Source organism: Eublepharis macularius, chromosome 19, assembly GCF_028583425.1.
Source record: "Eublepharis macularius isolate TG4126 chromosome 19, MPM_Emac_v1.0, whole genome shotgun sequence".
NCBI lineage: Eukaryota > Metazoa > Chordata > Lepidosauria > Squamata > Eublepharidae > Eublepharis > Eublepharis macularius.
This window is the reverse complement of record NC_072808.1, coordinates 25273283-25294171: the sequence shown is the minus strand read 5'-3', so window position 1 is coordinate 25294171 and position 20889 is coordinate 25273283. Positions and strand designations below refer to the sequence as shown.

Here is a 20889-nt window from a genome sequence, read left to right as displayed (position 1 = left end):
CTCCTTCACCATAAGGCTGTTTGCAAGACTGGGGCAGAATTTTCTCAGCTGCTGCAAAGCCTGTGTTCACAAACCACAGAAAGTAATTGCAAAAAACTGGATGTCAGACTCCAGGGCCCTGGTTTACAGGTTCAGCAGGGGTGGGGAGGAGCAAAAATGGGCCGTGGCTAACAAAACAGATTGGCCACAGTGGAATTTACTTCTGAGTAAATGTGCATATAGAACCCAGTATTGCCATGTGCTGTTATCTCTGGACATGCTGAGAACAGGTGAGGCAACCCTGTTGAATGTCCAGTCTGTGGTTTGCATTTGAAGAACGCGTGGCCGTCTAAAGAAGGTCCCTGTAAAACCATTAAATCCAGAGTCTGCAATTACCTGACTGCACTGCTGGATCCTACAGTAAGTTTCCCTGGTCATGCCTCATTGACAGCCGGAGCTGCAAGGGGGTTCTCTGCTCAGGGCACCAAAATGTTCTGCAGGCCACAAGCCACATTTCAAATGGAAAGAGGAATAAGCGGTTCAACAGGATGGTTCAGGTGTTGCAAAAGATAAATGGAGAGAGTGAGAGAGGCCAATAGCTTCCTGCTGTATGGTCCACAAATACGTGTGGAAAGTTCGCTGAATGGTCTTCATACGTAGAGGTTGTTTCTTAAATTCTGTCTACCCACCACCCTCCTCAGAAGCTGTCCCCTGTTCTGTGCCTCTGTCTCTTACAGTGCAATCCTAAACAGAGTCACATCCTTCTAAGCCCATTGATTTCAATAGACTGAGAAGGGTGCGGCTCAGTCTGTAAATAGGTTGTGGGTGGGTGTTATGTGCCATCAAGTTGCCTCTGACTTACGGCGACGCTATGAATTAATGATCTCCAAAACGTCCTATCATTAACAGGCTTGCCTAGGTCTTGCAATCCTGAAGGGCTTGGCTTCCTTTATTGAGTCAAGCTGTCTCATGTTGGGTCTTCCTCTTTTTCCTACTGCCTTCCCGGTTCCCTAGCATTATTGTCTTTTCCGGTGAGTCTTGTCTTCTGGTGATATGAACAACAGTAGGATAGCCTCAGTGTAGTCGTTTTCACTTCTAGGGAGAATTCAGGCTTGATTTGCTCTAGAACCCACTTTTTGTCTCTTTGGCCATCCATAAAACTCTTCTCTCGCACCATCTTTCAAATGAATCAGCTTCCTGTCAGGGTCTTTCATGGTCCATAAGTTATAAAGCTCCTTTTCTGCTGCCCAGCTGTGTTGGGGAAATCATGCTAAGGCACTTCTCCACATTGCGAAAGAGCTGGCATTAGCAATGAGTTGAGGAGAATTATGTATGGGGAGGGGGAGGAGGACTGGACAGCAGTGGACGGTGGGGGGGGCAAGAGAGTCGCTGGAGCTTCTAAAAATGGATCCTGGAGAAGCTGAAAAACAATCTCAAAATACGGCTTTGCATTTCTGAGAAGTAACTCAGCTGCAGGATTTGTTGGCTCTTGATTCTTATCTTAATAGAGGTGTGTGTGGGATCTTTGCATGCAAATCCCCGCCTTTGGTGAACATTTCCTGAAACGGGTAAATTGACCTGCCCAGTCTCTCAAGAGGGCTCCTTTTCAGCCTCGTTGAAAAACGTTTTGAGTTGCCTGTCCGGTTCAGTCGCTTTCGTTGCCCCGTGGTCACCTGAGCGGCGCTGCGACCCTTTCCCAGCACTTTTATTTATTTATTTTAAAGGCTGTTATGTAATTCGGCCTGGGATCAGCAGCCACCGGGTTGCCCCGCCTGGAATGAGGCGTAGGCAGGTTCTCTTCCTTTGGACATCTGTGGGCCCCTGGGTGGACCCAGCGGGGGGCAGGGGCCAGTTGAGACCCCCGTCCTGGGGTCTGGATGAGCAGGAAAGGCGGCCGTGTTTGGCAGGAGATGCCGAGGAGTGAGCCGCGTTAGTCTGTGGTAGCAAAATCAAAAAGAGCCCAGTAGCACCTTTAAGGCTAACCCGCTTTATTGCGGCATAAATGCCTGGCAGGAGAACCGACCGGGATCCGCGGCGCTTTGGATGCTCTGCGAAGAGGAAAGTTTCTGCGCCTCGAAAGCCTGGAGGCTTTTTAATTTTTACAGAGGAAAAGAGCAAGAGCCCAGTAGGGCCGGTGAGACGAATGAAATGAGTGACAGGCGATGAGCTTCTGTGAGCCACAGCTGGCCCCTTCAGTCCGTCTGTAGCAGCAGGGAAGAGCGAGAGTCCAGGAGCACCTCTGAGACCAACACTGGCGGTAGGGCGGGCGCTTTCGTGAGCCCCGGCTCGTCGCCTTCAGGTCTCTTCGGGTCTCTTCAGCTCCTCGCCTTCGGGTCTCTGCCACCCTAACACCCATTTTGCGAGCCTCGGAGGGGCTCCTGGGCTCTTGCTCTTTTCTGCTTCTACAGACGGACGAACATGAATTGGGAGGGGCAGCGCTTGAGAGGCCTCCCACAGCAGGGCAGGGGGTGGGCTCCGTAGAGACCCGCAGGCTTCCCAGCCGGGGCAGGTGCTGTCGAGCCAGAGCCTGCGGGGAGAACCGCCCTACACTCGCGCCTTCTCCGGGCGCCTCAGCAACCAGCGAGGAGGAACTGAGGGGAAAACATCGCCGGCGAGGGGGAGGAGGGGGAAGACGGTCTCGGGTGCTTCCCATTGGCTCCTCGCTTCTCCCAGGCCGACATTCGCAGCGGCGATTGGCTCGCGCCGCCGGCGGAGGCGGGCCAGGAGGGCGGGGCGGGCTGTCAGCCCCTGGGGAAAGATGGGGGCGGGGAAGCGGGAGCCGCGCGCGCGAGAGGGGAGGGGGCCGCGGGCGGCGGCAGCAGCAGCAGCAGCAGCAGCGGGACGCGAAGCAGCCGGGAGCGGAAGCAGGTGCGGAGGGGCGCCGAGAAAGGCAAAGAGGGCCTCGCCGCGGGGGGGGGGGGGGAAGCGACGGGGTCGGGATGAGGAGAGCCGGGGGGGGTTGGGCTGTGGAGGGGGGAGGGGATCAGGGCTAGGCTTGCCAGCTCCCGGGCGGGGGGGGATCCCTGAAGATTTGGTGGTGGAGCCCGTGGAGTGGGCAATTTGGGGAGGGGGTTCGCCTTACTACCATGCCCTCTGAAGCTCCAGGGAAAACCCGTAGAATCATAGGCTTGGAAGGGATCTCCAGGGTCATCTAGTCCACCCCCTGCCCAATGCAGGACATTCACAACTATCCTCCCCACCCCCCCAGTGACCCCTGCTCCATGCCCAGAAGATGGCAACGAGGGGCCACAAGAAATTGGAGAGCAGTTGTAATTCCAGGCGATCTCCAGGCCTCATCTGGGGGTTGGCAACCGTAGTTGAGACTGCCTTAGTACAAGGGGACCCTCTCCCCCGGGTATTGGGGTATATCTCCCCTTGTTGGCACAAACCTTGGACTTTCATCACTGGCTTGTGGGTCCAGAGAAGGACCTGGGGTGGGTGAGGCAGAGGTGCAAAAGTACAGTGGTGGAGACGGGGCATAAAGTTATCTTTTCCTTCTCCCGGGTGGGGGTGGGATTGTGCCCTCCACCTCGCATAATAAACCTGAGTTCTTTCTTGGTTCTGCCCACTAGTCCAACCTCCCTCTTCTGCCCAGTGCAGTAAAACCGCCAAACTGCTCCTGAGACACGTGGACAGAGGGGGCTGATCCCTTTGTCCTTCTCCACCGCATGGTTTGTGGGGCTGCTCTTTTCATTCCCTCAAGGATCCACACCACAGATTATAGAATTAAGAAGAACCACGTGCAAACTGGAATCTTGTATATTCCAGAAGCTGCCCCAATTAAAGATACTAGTTTTGGTTCTGAGGACTGTTTTGTTTATGTGCAGTCCTGTAATTTGCGGCTGTGGGGGCTGTAGTTCCATGGGGGAGACACATGGGGAAAGAACAGTAATTTGTGATGATTTGGTGCTGATAAACACCCCCCTCGTGCAGTTGTTTTTGCTTGAGCTGGTTGCGGGGGGCGGAATAACAGGAGGAAGTAAAAGAAGCGATTTTTGGAAGGAAAGCAACATGAAAGTGCAACATTTAATTGTTCCTCTTCCTCCATGTTAGTTGATCTTCCTGTTTAAATAGCAGACCTTGAGGCTGGATTCCGGGTACGACATGTAATTTATAGACCCCAAACACCCGTTCCCTGGGATTGCCGTGTCTGACAATAGGCTATCAATAGACCACAAGCACACACAAAAGGTCTCCTTTCCTGGTTCTCCTTTCTCTTGCCAAATCTTGTTTCATTTTCAGTCTGCTTTTCCCATAGTTTTGGACCCGTCTAGAAGTAGAGAATCTGAGTAGGTGGAGTTTGGCAGTCTCAACTTCAGAGAGCTCTAGAGGTATTTTGTCAATACTTGCATAGTGTAATCCGCAGAAAGAAAAGGCCTTTCTGTCAAAACTGGCTGGTATGAACTGCGATGAACTTCGGTGCGGCAAGTTGAAACTTATATCCCGAGTACCTACTGGCATGGCTCATGCCATGGATAGAAGCAAGGAGTTGGAAGAGCAGCTAACCTGGGCATCACTCGCTACAGGGTGGGGAGGGGACGGCAAGGGGGTGGGAGGAGACAGGTTTCTGCCCACATAGCCTCACCTGACCAAATCCTTTTCTCCTCAGGGAACAACACTGCCATTATGAATCGTCGGCTTGCACAAGAGGAGCTGAGTCTTCAGGACGTCTGTGGGATGCTACGGGAAGAGCTGTGCCAGGGGAATGACTTTCTCCAGTCAGATACCCACATCTTCATCATCTTAGGGGCTTCGGTGAGTTTCTTCTCTCTAGGCCAAGTTCGGGTATATACAAGACCTGAGCCTGATACAGCAAGTGTCTTGATGTGGCTTTTTACAATTAAAACAAAGTTTAAATGGAGCAAGAAGTTTCTCAAAGTGGCAGGCCTAATCAGAGGAGAACTTGGCTGGCAAAGAGGTGGTGCTGTGGATACTTAAGCAGGACAGGGGCACAACTTAAGTACAGGACGGGGAGGTGAAGCTAAATACATTTTGTGTGAGACGGTGAAAAGGACCACAGGTTTGTTGTTAGGCGACATTTAAATTTTAATAGTTTATCTGTTTAAAACATTAATGGTGAATTGTATTCAGTAAAGTCAAAAATGAAAACAGTATGTACCAATTAAGCAATAACAAATACAAAAACTGTAGAAAGGGGTGGGCAGGCAAAGTTGATGGGTAAAAAAACCCGACTAAGTTGCCATAAAATGTAAACAGAGTAATTAGCGTGGAGGATGCAAGCAATTAAATCACAATGACTAGATGTAAGAACAATTACTGCCTTCCACTTCTTCCTTTCCCCCCCCCTCCTTCTTCCTAATCAGGCAGCCTGGGGAGGAATTCTGTATGATCTGAAAACTTGTGCTGTGTTTCAAACACAGATGTCTTGCTTGCTTTGAAATAGAAGACGTGGGCATAAATTTGACATTAAAAATCACAACACTCAAAAATAGTGGGAGAATATTTTAATCTTTCAGGATGTTCCGCTGCTGACCTGACAGCAGTCCTCAATCAGAGAAGATAGAAGGGGAGGTTATTACATGAGATCGCTGAACTTGAGTTCATTCACAAATTCAGTGGACCCCTTGCATCTGAACGGAGACACGCACGCCCCTTGTGTCTGAACAGAGACATAGGATTCTTACCTCACTACAGATGCTAATTTCTAATCAAGCAGGATTGTACTATTGTACCTTTGCATCCTAACTCTCTTCTTTACGACACTGAGTGGGATATACCGGGAGCTCCATTCCTCGTATCTGACAAAGGGAGCTCTGACTCTCAAAAGCTTATACCCTGAAAATCTGGTTGGTCTTTAAGGTGCCACCAGACTTGAATCTTGCTCTTCTACTGCAGACCAACGCGGCTACCCGCCTGAACCTTGCTTCGTAATTGTTACTTGTAAAGATGGGAATGGAGATTGTTTGCAACGTGATTGCAGGAAAAAACATTATTTTTCTTCTTTTGGAAACTGGAAGGGGCTGGACCCAGTATACGCGCAATTAAGAAGAGAACTCCCCAGGACATGGGCTGCTGCCACGTTGGCTTATCTCTCATTGCCCTGTAACATCATCTGCCTCTTGTGTCTTCATCAAGTTGTACCCTGAAGAAATGAGGTTGGCATTCATGATGATGCAGTGACACCAGCAAATAATCTTTCATATTATAGAGGGGAGGGAGAGACCTTGACATGGAGGTGCTCTTTTCAGCCATAGCCTTGTATCCTATATGGCATGTAGTCCAGCCCTGGCGCAAGTTATTATAACTGTATGAGAGTTGCAGTGGCGTACTGGGGAGCATTCATCTTCTGTTTTGTATAGTCTACTCAGCCTGTAATTCTAGAGATTGATCTGAGCTCCCAAGTTTTTCCCTTGTTACTACAGTTGCATTGTCAAATCCTTTCTGTCCTACTCAAGCATCCCTTTCCTCAGTGTGGTACCCTGCCTACCATCTTCTGTCCAGAGGTGGGGCTCCGAATGATAACAGATCTGTGTGAGAGGACAGGATACTGATGTGGTGCAAACAGATGGAGCAGCCAAGTTACACTGCAGCAGATAGTGGCTTGTGTTTCTATTGATTGTGAAAGCTTCTCCTTCAGTTAGAGTGCACAGTTGTGTAACTCAGCACAGTGATTACTGCATGGTGTGTAATCAACATCCCTTTTAATGGAGGGGTGGCAGTGTTGGAGAGCATGCTCAAAGGGGCAGGTAGCTAATCCCAACATATTTTGGATTTAGCAATGTGTCAGTAATCAGGTGCCAGTCAAGATCAGCCTATGGCACTGGCTCCCCAGGGGGGCTTGTTTGCTGTTGTGCATATAGTTGCAAAATTTATACTCTGCATAAAGTGCAAGTGTTTATTTTGGTGGGGAAGAAATTATAGGAAAAGTAACAATAACCTAGCACCTTCACGAAAGTAAGTACTTGCAGGACGTACTTGGAGTAATTTGCTGCGTCTCTTTCGTATCTTTGGATTTGTGTTGAAGTACAATGTAGCAGGGCATACATGTATTGGGAGGCTTTTTACATTGGAAATGGTATGCAGGTGAGCAGGTACAGTCAGATTATGGAGTATCAGTTTAAGATGTATTGTGGGAACACAATTGTAGTGACTAAAATTTTAGAAATGCTTTGACCCGTGTCCTCAGAAGGCTATCGAGAAAGGTCTGGGCAGAGATTAATATTAAAGGTGCTGGAGTTTCTGGGAGGAAGCCCTGTTCTAATTCTACGTAAACAGGATGGACTGCAATTGCTAGTGAAGAGGAAAACGCTCTCCTCACGTGCTCAGGGGCACTTTTATTTTATAATAATGCATCATATCTAATTATTAGGTATATGTTAGGTATGAGCGCGTCTTCCTTGGAGGTATTTAAGAAGAGGCTAGATGGCCACCTGACAGCTTTGATGGTTCTGTGACTCAGTATGAATGTACAGATTGGGAGAGGGAGGACGTGGAGGGATGAGCCAGTATGAGGCTCTCATGGCCCCTTTTTACATGCCCAGGGTAATGCCACTTGCCAGTTTGGGGTCAGGAAGGAATTTTCCTCCAGGCCATATTGGCCAGAGATGCTGGAGGTTTTTTGCCTTCCTCTGGGCATAGAGCCGGGGGTCACTGGGGGAGGTGAAGAGGGAGAGATCGCTGTGGATTTCCTGCATTTTGTGCTTGAGGTTGGACTAGACCCTTGGAGTCCCTTCCAGCTCTCTATGTTTCTATATCTAAAGATGGGAGGAGGTGATGCTAAATGGAATGGCCAAAGGCTAAGGGGTGGGGCTGCCAACTTGCAGAGATGTAGGGTACTCTTTAGTTTGATAATGGCTACGCCAATGCTCGGTGGAGGTAGAGAGCTTACAGATATTGGTAATACCAGAGCAAAGCTCCAGCTTTCAGTCAGATATTCCTTCTCTCCCACCATGAGCTGCTACTTAAACATTGGTGAATTAATTGCACAGAGCTGCTGTCAAAACTGACTACTTGTCTTTGATCTTGGGTGCTTTGTGGCCTGAGGCTGGTTGGAACCATCCAGTGTGTGGCCTTGTTCCTTGCTTAGGAGAAAAAGGGAGCACCAGCTTTTGCTGAGTCACAGTTGTGGTGCTCCTGCAAAAAGGGAAAGTAGAAGCCCTCCTTTGTTTATTCCCGGCTTACGAACAGGCTCCCAGTTGTAGTCCATAACTGGAAGAATACACAATGTACTCTTTGGGCAAGGTGGTGGTAGGGGTGAAAAGTCCCCAATTCTGCTACATATAATGAGGATGGAAATAAAGAAGGCATCCCTACTAAAAAAAAAATTATTTAATACATTTTTGTCCCAACCTTCCTTCCAGGAGCTCAGGGTTCTCTCCCTTTGGTTCATAAAAACTAAACAAGGCTAACATTCCCCCAAAGTGTGTGCTGAACTTGTAGCTCCTGCTGTTTGATTAAAGCAACTATACCAATTAAAGCTTATCACTCTGGTAGCTCCTGTACTCCAGGACCAGCCTTTTTTCACTTGGAAGCAATGCCAAGAGAGCATCTCACGGGCTAAGATGCTGAAGCTCCTCTGTTAGATTCTTTCTGCAGGGATTAGAGCTCCCGACCTTCGGTGTGAGATCGCAAGTGAACCTAGAAAGAAGCACGCAGCCCGTCTAGCTGCAAGCCTCATGTGCCCTGGATGTTTCACACCTTTTCAACCCAGTTCACTACATGGTGCCTGATTTATCAATGTTTGCATTAGATAAAAAGCTTCCAGCCCTGGCTGGAGGCTGGAAAGCCGGGGGTTTCTACAGGTCACTCCACCTTCGGTGAGGGCACAGGGGAATGATTGTGATTTGTAGGCAAGTGGAAAAGCCGCGTGAATCCAAACTTTATTAGGAAGACCCCCACATTGTTGGCATTACGGTGCCATCGGTGGAAAGAGCCTTTCCACATTAGTAGATTTTATGGCAAAAGTGTATGGTCTCTTACTGTGTGAATTGGATTTTAATGTTTTGTGGTTTTTAATTTTTAAAAATTTGGATACTATTTTTAGTCTGTGTTGAGAAAGGAAGGTTAAACAGGACAAGAAGGGGAGAGCGTAACCATTTTAGGATGTTTCTTAGAGAAGGCGAGGAAAGGTTGAATAGTAAGCCAAGAATCTGTATTTCCATGTACACCTAGAACAATGTTCATAGAATGTAAGGCAGAAGACTTTTGAAGGGAAGGGGTGTCACTGTCATAAATGCAGGGAAGGCACCGACTGTGTGTGGGTATCTAAAGCATAAAGCAAAGCTCTTTTAACAGACAAAGAGGATTGGGTGTTGCCCAGTATAACATGGGAGAAGTTAATCCTGGCTTCACAACCAGATCACTGCAATAGTGAGGATTTGCTTAGCTTTCCCAACATTTCAGATCCCTGCCATCCAGTCGTGTGGGATGCTTTGGCTCATGGCTGACCAGTGCGCCACAGTGCTGACTTTCTGTGAGATATGCGCGTTCCCATTTGGATGCTGCAGCCCTGACTGTGATCACAGAAAGCTGTTCTTTGGATGTGTCCCCTAAGAGTCCCTTTCTGTGCCAGAGGGTGATCTGAGGAGGGTGGTACTTCAGTTCATGCTGTTAGGGAAGATGAGATAGTGATGGGTTTAGGAGACCATTAAGTACAGCAGAATGGAAGACTGACAGATCCGGCTGGTGGGAGGCTATTAACTCTGTGCACGAGCCCCCCTTTGAAACCAACAGGAGCTGTGCAAGAGCACAGCAACACTCCTTTACACACCCCCTTCATTTCAAAGAGGACTGTTGTGCTTTTGCACAGCTATTGTTCATTTCAATGAGGGGTGGCTAATGCAGGAGAACTTTATAATGGGTTGTGCCCCGTATTAATTAACCAGAGGGATGCGCTATTTGGATTTTCCAAGAACACACCAAAATGCCTTGGACTGGCTCGGCTTCAAAAGGATACTGATAGTTCAGTCCTTTATTTAAAAGGTTAAGTATTCTGAGGAGAGAGGCACAGGTACTATAGAGCCTTCTACGGTTGGGTCAGGCCCCACTTAAACTCCTCAGGCATCCCATTCTATAAGGTCAGTATCATGACCCAAAAGGCACGTGCTCGCACCGAAGCGGGCCACGTTTTCTTTTGGACACTCAAAACTTATGCAAGGAACCCGGCCGACAGGAAGGCTCAGGCAGGGAGGGGCAGCGCTCCAGATATTCGGGACCTGGGTTGCAGAGGTAAGAACCCGCACTGTGAACTGAAGAACGGGACATCTAGCCAGTGGAGAGGTTTTGCACTCATGGAAAAACCCCACCTGGAGTGTGTCTAGCCTTTAACTAGTACCTGAACACCCTGAAATCCTCAACAGCAGTCTGCGGTGTAGCTATTAAATGTCTACTACCTAACACATCTGTGTATTCGTAATGTTCATATAAGAATCTTTACATTTAGAATTGTTGACTCCAATGCCAGAATAGTGTAGAATCTCCTGTAGCTTTTGAAAAGCTGCCTACAGAGCTTCACTGGTGTCTTACAAGGTTCTGTCCTAAAGGACAGAATGTCTTTCTCCTTATACTCTGGAGACATCTGTTGTAGCATTTTAATGCTGGTACTCCTGGGACGCTTAGAATTACTAAGAGTCTTCTTAGAATGGTTCAATATAGCTTCCTGCAGACTGTGCGCCCTTTGTACATCAGCTGCAGAAAGCCATTCAGTGTGGAAGTCTCTGGGAAACACACCACCCTGAGCATGTGCTAGCGGCACTGCTCCTCACGTAATCTTCCACATCCACGTTCTCACCCTATACACAGACACACAACCTGATGGCTAACCTATTATAATTTCATTGTTTTATTTTAAAATGTAGCATCATTAATGTACATGGCACTTTACAGAGTAGTATAAACAAATCAAGCCCTGCCTAGAGATGTTGACAATGTGAATTTTATTCATTAAGCAGGAAGGAAATGTGGAGAAAGGGGTAAAAGGGATGACTGTGAGCAATTGTGGATACCTACCGTTTGTTTTGATTAGGAACAACGAAGGGTGCAACTAGATGAGTTGCTAGCAACCCATGACCGTGTGTCTTTAAATTTTTTTAATTGGGGCCCTAGTGCTGGACTGGGGGTGGTTGTTCCTTTCTCCCTTCGTGATTACCCCATTTCTCCGTTCTCCAAGAGATATCAGGCGGCCATCAGCTCTGGTGGACAGGCAGAAAAGCCCGTCTCCCCCTTTCCCCCCTACTGGCACTAATAGCAACTTGGGGTGGATTATCTGGGGAGGGGGGGCAGCCCTGCTTGATATTCTTCCCACCCAGCTGCTTTTGTAGAAGGGTAAAGACCTCTGGCGATCCAGTGTCAAATCATACAAGGTTAAGTGAGCGCCTCTGCCCGAAAGGTCGGCTTCCAAAAACATTTAAAGAGAGAGGGAGATGGCGATCTGTAACGTTAACCAGCAGTACTCCAAGTGTTGTATGAGACAGAGAAATGACAATAAACAACCTAAAATAAGCCAAGCAACTCGGTGATACTCAGTTTTTAATTCCCACCCAGCCCCTTCCCCGGCAACGGAATGGAGGGGTGGGTGGATTCTTTGTTTGTTGACTCCCCTGCCCAGAATTCCCCTTATGAAGACTGTTTTCCTTTCAAAATTTATGTTGGCCTCAGCTGCCCGTCAGCCCTTTCATAACAGAGGCAGGCAGGACTTCCCTCCTCCTCCTCCTCCTGATTAATTCAGCATGCTCTGCTGCTTAGTAACGGGGCAGCTGATCCGTTGCTGACTCCCATTTGTCCTGGTGGTGTGAGAAGCTGGGCTGAGAGTCCACAGGTGTGGCTTCCAGCTTAGCTAACACAGCATGACTAGGCGTGTTTGTGGTCAGGCATAGCACTGGATGGAAGCAGAGTTCCTGCCTGCTGCCCATTGAAGGGATGAAGCACGTGCCTGGAGCCTTGCATAAAGAGTGACACTGCCAGTCACAGAAGAAGCCTGGGCTGTGGGAAGAAGGGAGCTGTGCCACAGATGGGTGGGGCAATGGAATGCAGGCATTGCTCCAGTCCAAATAAATTGACTGGCCCGACTCTCATTTGCAAGAACAAGGGAGCAGAATTCAACTGGAACGTGTGCGTGGTGTCAGTCTCTCATCTTTCCCAATGTCTCCAAACATATTGCTGTGCAAAGCACAGCCAGATCTTCATGAAAGTTTGGGAATAAAGGGGGACATGGAACTCTGCAGAATGTGGGAGCATGAATAGGAGAGCACAGATATGCTCCCCCTTTTATTCCACTCTTATTACCCCCAGTATTTCCCATTGGGAAGCGGAAGATGTAGGGAAGGTTACAATGCCGTGACGCAGCAGACACTATGGTTGGAGCAGAGATGCATATTCATGATGGAAGAGGAGTGAACGGAACTGAGGATAGGCTGTTGGTTATCTTGTTATTCATTACATTCAGTGGCAATCAGTAATGTCATTGTGTTGCATGGAGTCAGGGCTTTTTTTCAGCTGGAACGCGGTGGAATGGAGTTCCGGCACCTCTTGAAAATGGTCACATGGGCTGGTGGCCCCACCCCCTGATCTCCAGACAGAGGGGAGTTGAGATGGCCCTCTGCGCCACCAAGTGGCGCAGAGGGCCATCTCAACTCCCCTCTGTCTGGAGATCAGGGGGCGGGGCCTCCAGCCATGTGACCATTTTCTCCGAGGGCAACCCACTGAGTTCCACCACCTCTTTCCCCAGAAAAAAAGCCCTGCCTGGAGTTGTTTATATAATCATATAATTCTGTTAGACCAGCGATAATGTGTTTGGGTCTGGAACAAAAGGTTCTTTGTGTCTCTTGAGCCTTTTTGAATGTAATCCAGATAAATAGGGCTGTCTGGTTTTGTGGAAAGAGGAGTATCAGAATGATTCTGTTTTGGGATCATCGGAATTCTAGCCTCGATGAAATGCCAGTTCGGCCTTTGCCTCTCAGCGCACGTTTTTCTTTCCTAGTAGTGATGGAATGTTCCCCCCCCTCGCATTTTCAGGGTGATCTAGCCAAGAAGAAGATCTATCCAACCACTTGGTGAGTACTGTTCTGCTATCCACGAGGCTTCCACTCTTTCTCATTTGCCTGTTCTCACTTGACAGCCAGTCTGATCTCCTGTGCAGGTGGCTGTTCCGAGATGGGCTGCTTCCAGACGAGACATATGTGGTGGGTTATGCCCGGTCCCAGCTCACCGTTGCTGACATCCGCAAACAAAGCCAGCCATACCTAAAGGTGAGACTGTCCTCACAGCCTTCATGATGACCTCTAGATGTTGCTCATGCCCTTGAGCTTGTTGCAGTAGCCTCCAGGAAGTTGACAGCATGGCTGATCCCCTCTGCTTGGCTGATGGTGGAGTAGAAAGCAGCCGCTGCCTTAGTGGGAGATGTGTAGAGGATGCAAGCAGTCTTTCTCCCTGACAGATAACAAATACCAACATTGTTCCAGGCCACACCTGAGGAACAACAGAAGCTGGATGAGTTCTTTGCCCGCAACTCCTACATCCAAGGACAGTATGATGACCGGGCCTCCTTTGAACAGCTCAACACTCACCTGAACTCCCTGCACAACGGCGAGAAAGCCAACCGGCTCTTTTACTTGGCTTTGCCCCCCAGCGTCTACGAGAATGTCACCCAGAACATCCGGGAGACCTGCATGAGTACTGTGTAAGTTTGGCTCTGGTGGGAGGTTGTGTTTGAGAACTGGCAGTGAGTAGTAGGTGTTGATCTACATGGCTAGTGGAAAGAGTAGCTAAGACATCTTGGTTAAGAGAGAACCTGGTTAGGATTAAGTGTGATTAAGACTGATGCCATGTAACTGCACATAAGAAGGGCGGGGAGGATTTATTGTAGGGAGGCCATCTAAGCAACACCACCACCCCGCCTCAAGAGCATACATCCAATCTGCAAAAATGGAAGAGGGAGGAGAGGGAATGTAAGAAGGAACAGGAAAAAACAGAATTACAAAAATGAGGAGAGAGCAGGTCGGTGAGCCTTCCCCAGTCCCCCTTTCTCTGCTTGTGTTGCGTGGAGTGAATTCTTACGGAATCCACTGCCGCTGTGATTCTCTACTGTGCCACATATTGCATGCTTGGCTGCACGGTGTAAATGCAGGTTCGCAAACCCTGGATCACACAACTGTAATTCTCAGGGAACCATGGTTAGCCCCATTGACTGTGTACTATGGCAGACCCCGAGTTTGCTCCTCTTTAATGTGTGAAATGGTTGAGTATGAAGTGAGCCTTTATGAAGATGTGCAGAGAGTTCATATAGGGAGAGGTATGAGGTTTTTCTGGTTCTTGTATCTTTGTGCTGGGTCTAGGAATTAGTGTGTGCGTCATACCTCATTGTGTTGATCGGCAGTGATTGTTGACAGACCGCCTTGTTCTTAATACCTAGTGATTCTTTCCTAAGCAGACCCTGGGTCTCCACAGATCTACTTCCTTCCTTTTTCCTTCTAATTTGTCCCCACCCCCAAACTCCCCGCATGGAGCAGGAGCAAGTACTGCTAGTCGAGCTTTCTTGTTTCTTTTGCGCTAGTTACACTCAAACAGGCTCAAGTGGCTCATTCTGTTGATGTGTGGGAGCCTGAAGCTAATTCTTATATTAAGAGTCAGTTCTTAAGTTTGCTCGCATCAGTCAGTGGTGCAATAGCCTCTCCAAACAGTATAATGTGGAAGCAGAGCACTCCTGGAAGTCACAGCAGGGGTTCCCGAGAGCGAGACGTGTTCATGAAAGAGCAGGATTCAAGTCCCGTAGCATCTTAAAGACCCAAAGGATTTCTGGGGCATAAGCCCCGACAGGGGCAGTTTTGACTCAAAAGTTTATGCTGTGGCAATCTTGCTGGTCTTTAAGGTGCTACTGCTCCCTTGCCCTTTTACTGCAGACCAACGCTTGACCTAATGCCCGCTTATAAACTAATGGGAGCGTCTGCTGAGCAAGCTTTACAGGAGGAGGCATCTCTCATAGTGCAGTACTTACACCGACAGGCCACTGAAATGAGTTGATAACTTAGGTTACTCGCAACTACGCTTCAAGTAAGCCTCTTTGGATGGCAGCTTGGGGATTGAGGGAGTAACAGCAAAGCTGTTGTACCCATTGAGTAAAAACGAGATGTGTTATCTGGAACAGAAATCCACTTCCTGAGAATCTCACTAATACGAAAATAGTATTTGTCTATTGCTTTAGAATATTCAAAGTGCTTCACCAACTTTATCTTGTAATACTTAAATATCTGAGAAGTTAGGATGGCGTTAGCCCCAAATAGAGGGCTGAGCTGGGAGAATATGGTTTGCCTAGGGAATTCATCTAAAGTGCATAGTTTGGGGACACATTTTTTTGCCAATGTCCCACAGTAATTTTGTGAGGCGATGTGTTTTATATGTATAAGCCCTTAGGGCTGAAAACCTGCCAGGCAACACCTGTGAATGCAGAAGGCAGAGAGGAACCAAACGAGGTTTACAGTGATCAAGAAGTGAGATTTCAGTGCTCTGCATAGCTCTTTGAAAAACAGAATAAACTTTGTAAAATGAACTTAAGCAACGCTGCTCAGAGCCAGTTTGGTGTAGTGCTTAAGAGAGCGAAGGGACTCTAATCTGGAGAACCGGGTTTGATTCCCCACTGCTCCACTTGAAGCCAGCTGGGTGACCTTGGCTCAGTCACAGCTTCTCAGAGCTCTCTCAGCTCCACCCACCTCACAGATAATAACATACTTTGTAAACCGCTCTGAGTGGGCATTAAGTTGTCCTGAAAGGTGGTATATAAATCGAATGTTGTTGTTGCTGTTGTTGTTATTATTATTATTACTGAGTCCAGAATTTGGGTGTTGCAGAATATGCACAGCCTTGAACAGGAGAGAGCTTGTCTGTGTCACTTGGCCTTGCCCGCACTTGATTTAATGCCCACTCACAAACTGATGCTTGCCCCTTCCCCACCTGTCCTCAGTGGCTGGAATCGTATCATCGTAGAGAAGCCTTTTGGCAAGGACTTGGAAAGCTCCAACAGGTTGTCAGATCACATCTCAGCCCTTTTCAGAGAAGACCAGATCTACCGCATTGACCACTACCTGGGCAAGGAGATGGTTCAGAACCTGATGGTGCTCAGGTAGGAGAGGGAACTTGGGAAGTGGCAAGGGAAGGGACTAGCTTTTAATTGAAGGGTTGCCAAGAGCATCCTTGGGCGGAGAACAATTAATCAAAAACAGGGACCCTTTCATTTTGCTGTCCAATCGTTGTGCCTGCACTCTGCTACATCTGACCCAGGCCATCTGCTATTTCCTTTGCAGGTTTGGGAACCGGATCTTTGGCCCTGTCTGGAACCGGGACAATGTAGCCTGCGTCATTCTGACCTTCAAAGAGCCGTTTGGCACGGAGGGCCGTGGTGGCTACTTTGATGAGTTTGGCATTATTCGGTGAGTTTGGCATTATTCGGTGAGAGGTAGCTGGGAGAGGAGTCTGGCTGCTTCTTGGTGTGCATAAAAATTATTAGTGCTTCACCAGTGCTGTGAACAATACCTGTGGGCTTGGGGTCCCGACAAAGACTTTCCCCCAAAACAGCTGATGAGACAGGACTGGACCATTTTAGATAGGCAGTCACACTCCTTCAAACAAAACAACATTCCTCTCAAATAGAAAACTTATTTTGCATAATTTGTTTTGAGTTTGCTTATCATGGGAAACGGCAAGGACCACTGAAGAATTCCTGTACAGCAGTCAGGACACTGAACTGATTAAGGGTAACAAAAGCTTTATTAATAGAACTAACAAACTGGATAAGAAAAAAATAAACTAGCTGCCTTGATAATTGAGAAAGGTGTGGAGAGTAGCATTTTGCAAACAGCTAAGAGAAAACCCTTATTAGAAAGAAGGTACTCCCCCAACTGTCCTCTCTAGCTCAAGCTTTCTATCACCTGGAGGATCTCCTCCTCCTCCTCTTCTTTGTACACAAGACATTGCTATACTCCAACATGCAGGACAGGGCAGCACTCCCCCCCGCCCCTAGAAATTTTGCTCAGAGATTTAAAGTAAGCTCTGCTGATCCCCAGACAATGCAGGGCCTAGAGGCTGGTTTAAAGGAGAAGTGGTGCGAAGGAGGGGATTAACTCCTGTGCCCACCGATTTTCCTCCGTGCCATTGCAAAGCCGTTCTTCATCTGATCAGTCTTTTGGATATATCCCCACAGGTGCTGGGAGATACCAGTCTGTAATTCACAGTCCTCAGTCACGTGAAGAGAGGCTATCACTCTTTAATCTGCTTTCACAGTATTTCTCTATACTACAGATTTTAAAAAGAGCATCCAGTTAGTTTACTATAGTGCTTAAGAGAAAAATATAATTAGACCCTACCTCATATTAACCTTAGTTTAGGGTTATGACAGCCCTGACCTGGATAGCCCAGGTGAGCCTGATCTTGTCAGATCTCAGATGCTTGGTTAGTAAATGGATGGGAGACCTCCAACAAAGACCAGGGCTGCAAAGCCAGGCGATGGCAAACCACCTCTGTTCGTCTCTTGCCATGAAAGCCCCACCAGGGGTCGTCATGAGTCGGCTGTGACTTGAGGGCACTCTCCACCATCACCAGGGTTAAGACAACAGGGGGCGCTCCTGCTGCTTCTTTTCTTGTACTTTCTACCTCTTTGGGGCCCTTTTCTCTGCCCACCTGCCCTCAGGTGCCCTTTTCTGCCCTGACCGTTCTCAACATTGCGTACGCCCCAGGTCACAGGGATGGTCTGCGTGGGCATGGCGCTGGCAGCAGATGACACAGACGGAAAACGACGGCCCAGTAGCAGGAGCCCAGAGGAGTGGGGCCTGCGTGCCCGGTTATCGGGAGTGACCTCTGCCGTGCTTCACAGGGACCTTCTCCCGTCTCTTTGCAGGGACGTGATGCAGAACCACCTCCTCCAGATGCTCTGCCTGGTGGCTATGGAGAAACCGGCCTCAACCAACTCGGACGACGTGCGAGATGAGAAGGTAGGAGCAAGTCTGGATCAATGGATCATTGGCCCAGGAGCGAGGGGAGCTGGGTTCCAATCCTGGCTGAATGTACTGGGCCAAGTGACCATTTCTCATCCTGCGTTTCCCAGCCGCCAATGGGAGTGAGTGGCCTACTGTCCAGGACTGCTCTGCACAAGAGCTCTCCTGCTTTACTCACCTCAGACTCCGGGCAGCCCTTTGTGGTTCTCAATAAAACCAGGAAAAGCACTGGTCACACACAGAGCGGAGATGCCGATTCCACCATATTGACCGCGTACCCAAGTACCCGTGTTGTCAGGACGGGGCCAGCTGTTGGGGAGTGCAGCATTTCCTTTGGTCCCCCTTTGTGTACAAGGGCTTCTTTAGCCAATGTTAATTTTCTGTGTGAATATCACGTCCTGGTATGTGTGTGCCATCAGTACGTGTCTTGCCTTATGTACATGCTGTGGAAACCCTGGACCAGTTGAAAACTGATTCTGCATTATCACACATGGTTACATGTGCAGTGTTTGTCACATTACTTCCTTTTAAGAAATAGGCTGAGCACTTCTGAATTGGCCAGGTGTAAGCTATTTGGGCTGAGACCCAGTTTCCAGCTCCCTTTCAGGAACTTTCTTCTTCTCCTGCTCATTAGCCTGAAACACAGGCCGACGAAGCTGCTTTTCCCTGCTGCGTTAAGTTGCTTCTCGAAGAGAAATGCCGGGCCAGTATAGCCCCTGTGCTCTTCACTGAGTCCCACTAATTAGGGAAATGCCATGAGATGAAAGCCAAATTTGCCTTCGCTTCCCAGTGCCTGTCTCCTCTCCCCACCCCTTTTGCTTCTAAGGCGGTTCTTAAGGGATCACCAACGTGGAGGCGCCTGTGGGAACCATCGTGCCCCTCTCTAGTGCATTTCACGATGCTTCTTTGACAAAGCCTCTTATCCACAAAGAAAAGAATCAATCCCGGCTTTCCTCATTTGGTCAGGAAATGCTTCAGAAGATAGCAGGATGTATACGCTTTTGAGTTCTGCAGGGAACACACCATCAGAAATTGCTGCCTCAAATACAGGGTGATATTTGGCTTGGAGACTCCCAGTGTCCTGTAATGGCAGCCATTTTGTGATGGCACTTCCTACCCTCTCTCAACATCCCAGAAGTGCCCACTCTCTCAACAAGATCAGGGAGCCCTTTGCGAAGAGGATACGAGCGCAGATCCCAGCTATAATATGTAGCTTTGCTGTCACGGTGCCATGTAAAGATCTCGCCCACTGCCCACTTGTTCTTACTAGGTGAAGGTGCTCAAGTGCATCTCAGAAGTGCAGCCTGAGAATGTGGTGCTGGGCCAGTACATGGGAGATCCAGCAGGCAAAGGGGAAGCTCAGAAGGGCTACCTGGATGACCCCACGGTCCCATCTGGCTCCACCACCCCCACCTTTGCTGCTGCCGTGGTCTACGTGGACAACGAGAGGTGGGACGGTGAGTACAGCAGTAGGGGGAGGGGGGGCGGCATCCAGGCACAGGCACAGGCGCTGCCCCTGCTGTTGTAGGGGAGGGGGAAGGGACCGTCTTTCTCTCTCCTTCCTTTTCTAATTCTCCACGCCTAGGAGTGCCATTTATCTTGCGTTGTGGCAAAGCTCTGAACGAACGCAAGGCGGAGGTGCGGCTGCAATTCCGCGATGTGCCAGGTGACATCTTCCAGAGGCAGTGCAAGCGCAATGAACTGGTGATCCGCGTGCAGCCCAATGAGGCTGTCTACACCAAGATGATGACCAAGAAACCTGGCATGTTCTTCAACCCGGAGGAGTCAGAGCTCGACCTCACTTACGGCAACCGTTACAAGGTGCAGAGAGTCCTTTGCGATCTGTGCCAAGTAAACAGCTAGTCCTGCGCTAAGGGCTAAGATTCTTATTTCTGCGTAAGGCCTAGTTCTGAATCTGTTCGTGTAGCTGCAGAATGTTGAGGTATGAATATAAGCCTGTAGGACACAGAACGATAGGAACAGGTGACGATTAGGAGAGCAGCCAGATGTGCCTGTGCTTCTCTACCCTTGAATACTTGTCACCTGTCAGAAACTTTGAGGGAAATGATGACAAAGGAAAGTTATTTTTTGGTTCCCTCTTCCTTCCCTCCGCTGACTGAAAAGTAAAACCACCGCTGGCCTATTTCCAAACGTTTCTCTTTGAGAAAAAGAGCGTTTGGTGTTAAATACAGGACTTTAAAAGAAAAAAAAATACAGCTGAGGAACTGAGCTGAGGAGGCCTGGAAAAGAAACAGCAAACAAAAGTGTTTGTGGCATAGATAAAAACGTATCAGAGATGTCTGTCTGGACAGACAGTGTATAAAACTCTTGGTGAAAGCAGTTACAGTTTTGAAATAGGAGTATTCCCCTCCCCCTTATGTTTTCTTGTGTACTAAGTCAAAGCCTATGACATTACGTAAATCTTCATTAAGTATTTAAACTGTATCAGTCCCTTGATGTTACCAGTTTAACACGATGCAAAAGTAATTCCTAGAGTATACTTGAAGGTACTTTTTAAGTGAAGAAAAAGAAATTTCGGTTGGTGAGAGTTTCCCTGGATTGTTCTCAGCACACTTAAGGCCAATTCACAGGTGCCAGTTCATCCTTGATTGACATATAGGGCCAAGTGAGACAAGTCATTGAAGATTTATAGTTGGATCTTCTTTTCTCCAGTTTTCTATTAACCGCCGTCATGATAAAGGTGGAAATTAATTAGATCCGTGGGAGAAGAGAGGATCACATTTTTCCATGGATTCATTTTTCCTATGTACATGCGCGCATGCGCACACACACAAATACAGTCTTTCCCATATTTTTTCTGCTAGGACAAACAGCAGCTTCAGGCGTTATTTATAGTACCTGGCATGAGGAAAACAATTAATTCCTTCTCACCTGTTCGTTACATTCTTGATCCAATTTGATCACTTCCTTTGTGTAGCTACTGTTAGGAGAAGCTTAGAGAAAGGCAATC

The 20889-nt window shown here is 48.3% G+C and overlaps 1 protein-coding gene across 2 annotated transcripts in view; it reads left to right on the top strand.

The window, feature by feature from the left end:
• Nucleotides 1-946: 946 nt before the first annotated feature.
• G6PD (glucose-6-phosphate dehydrogenase) overlaps nt 947-20889 on the top strand; it is a 23491-nt gene continuing 3548 nt past the window's right edge. The window contains exons 1-10 of one of the 2 annotated variants that reach the window (XM_055003456.1): nt 947-1010; nt 4589-4734; nt 12952-12989; nt 13076-13184; nt 13398-13615; nt 15893-16051; nt 16233-16358; nt 17822-17915; nt 19189-19375; nt 19504-19739. In XM_055003456.1, coding sequence (XP_054859431.1) covers nt 4606-4734; nt 12952-12989; nt 13076-13184; nt 13398-13615; nt 15893-16051; nt 16233-16358; nt 17822-17915; nt 19189-19375; nt 19504-19739 — 1296 coding nt within the window. In that variant the 5' untranslated portion in view covers nt 947-1010; nt 4589-4605. Of the gene's footprint in view, nt 1011-2768; nt 2848-4588; nt 4735-12951; nt 12990-13075; nt 13185-13397; nt 13616-15892; nt 16052-16232; nt 16359-17821; nt 17916-19188; nt 19376-19503; nt 19740-20889 lie in introns of those variants that run through there. The other variant, XM_055003455.1, reaches the window with a different exon arrangement.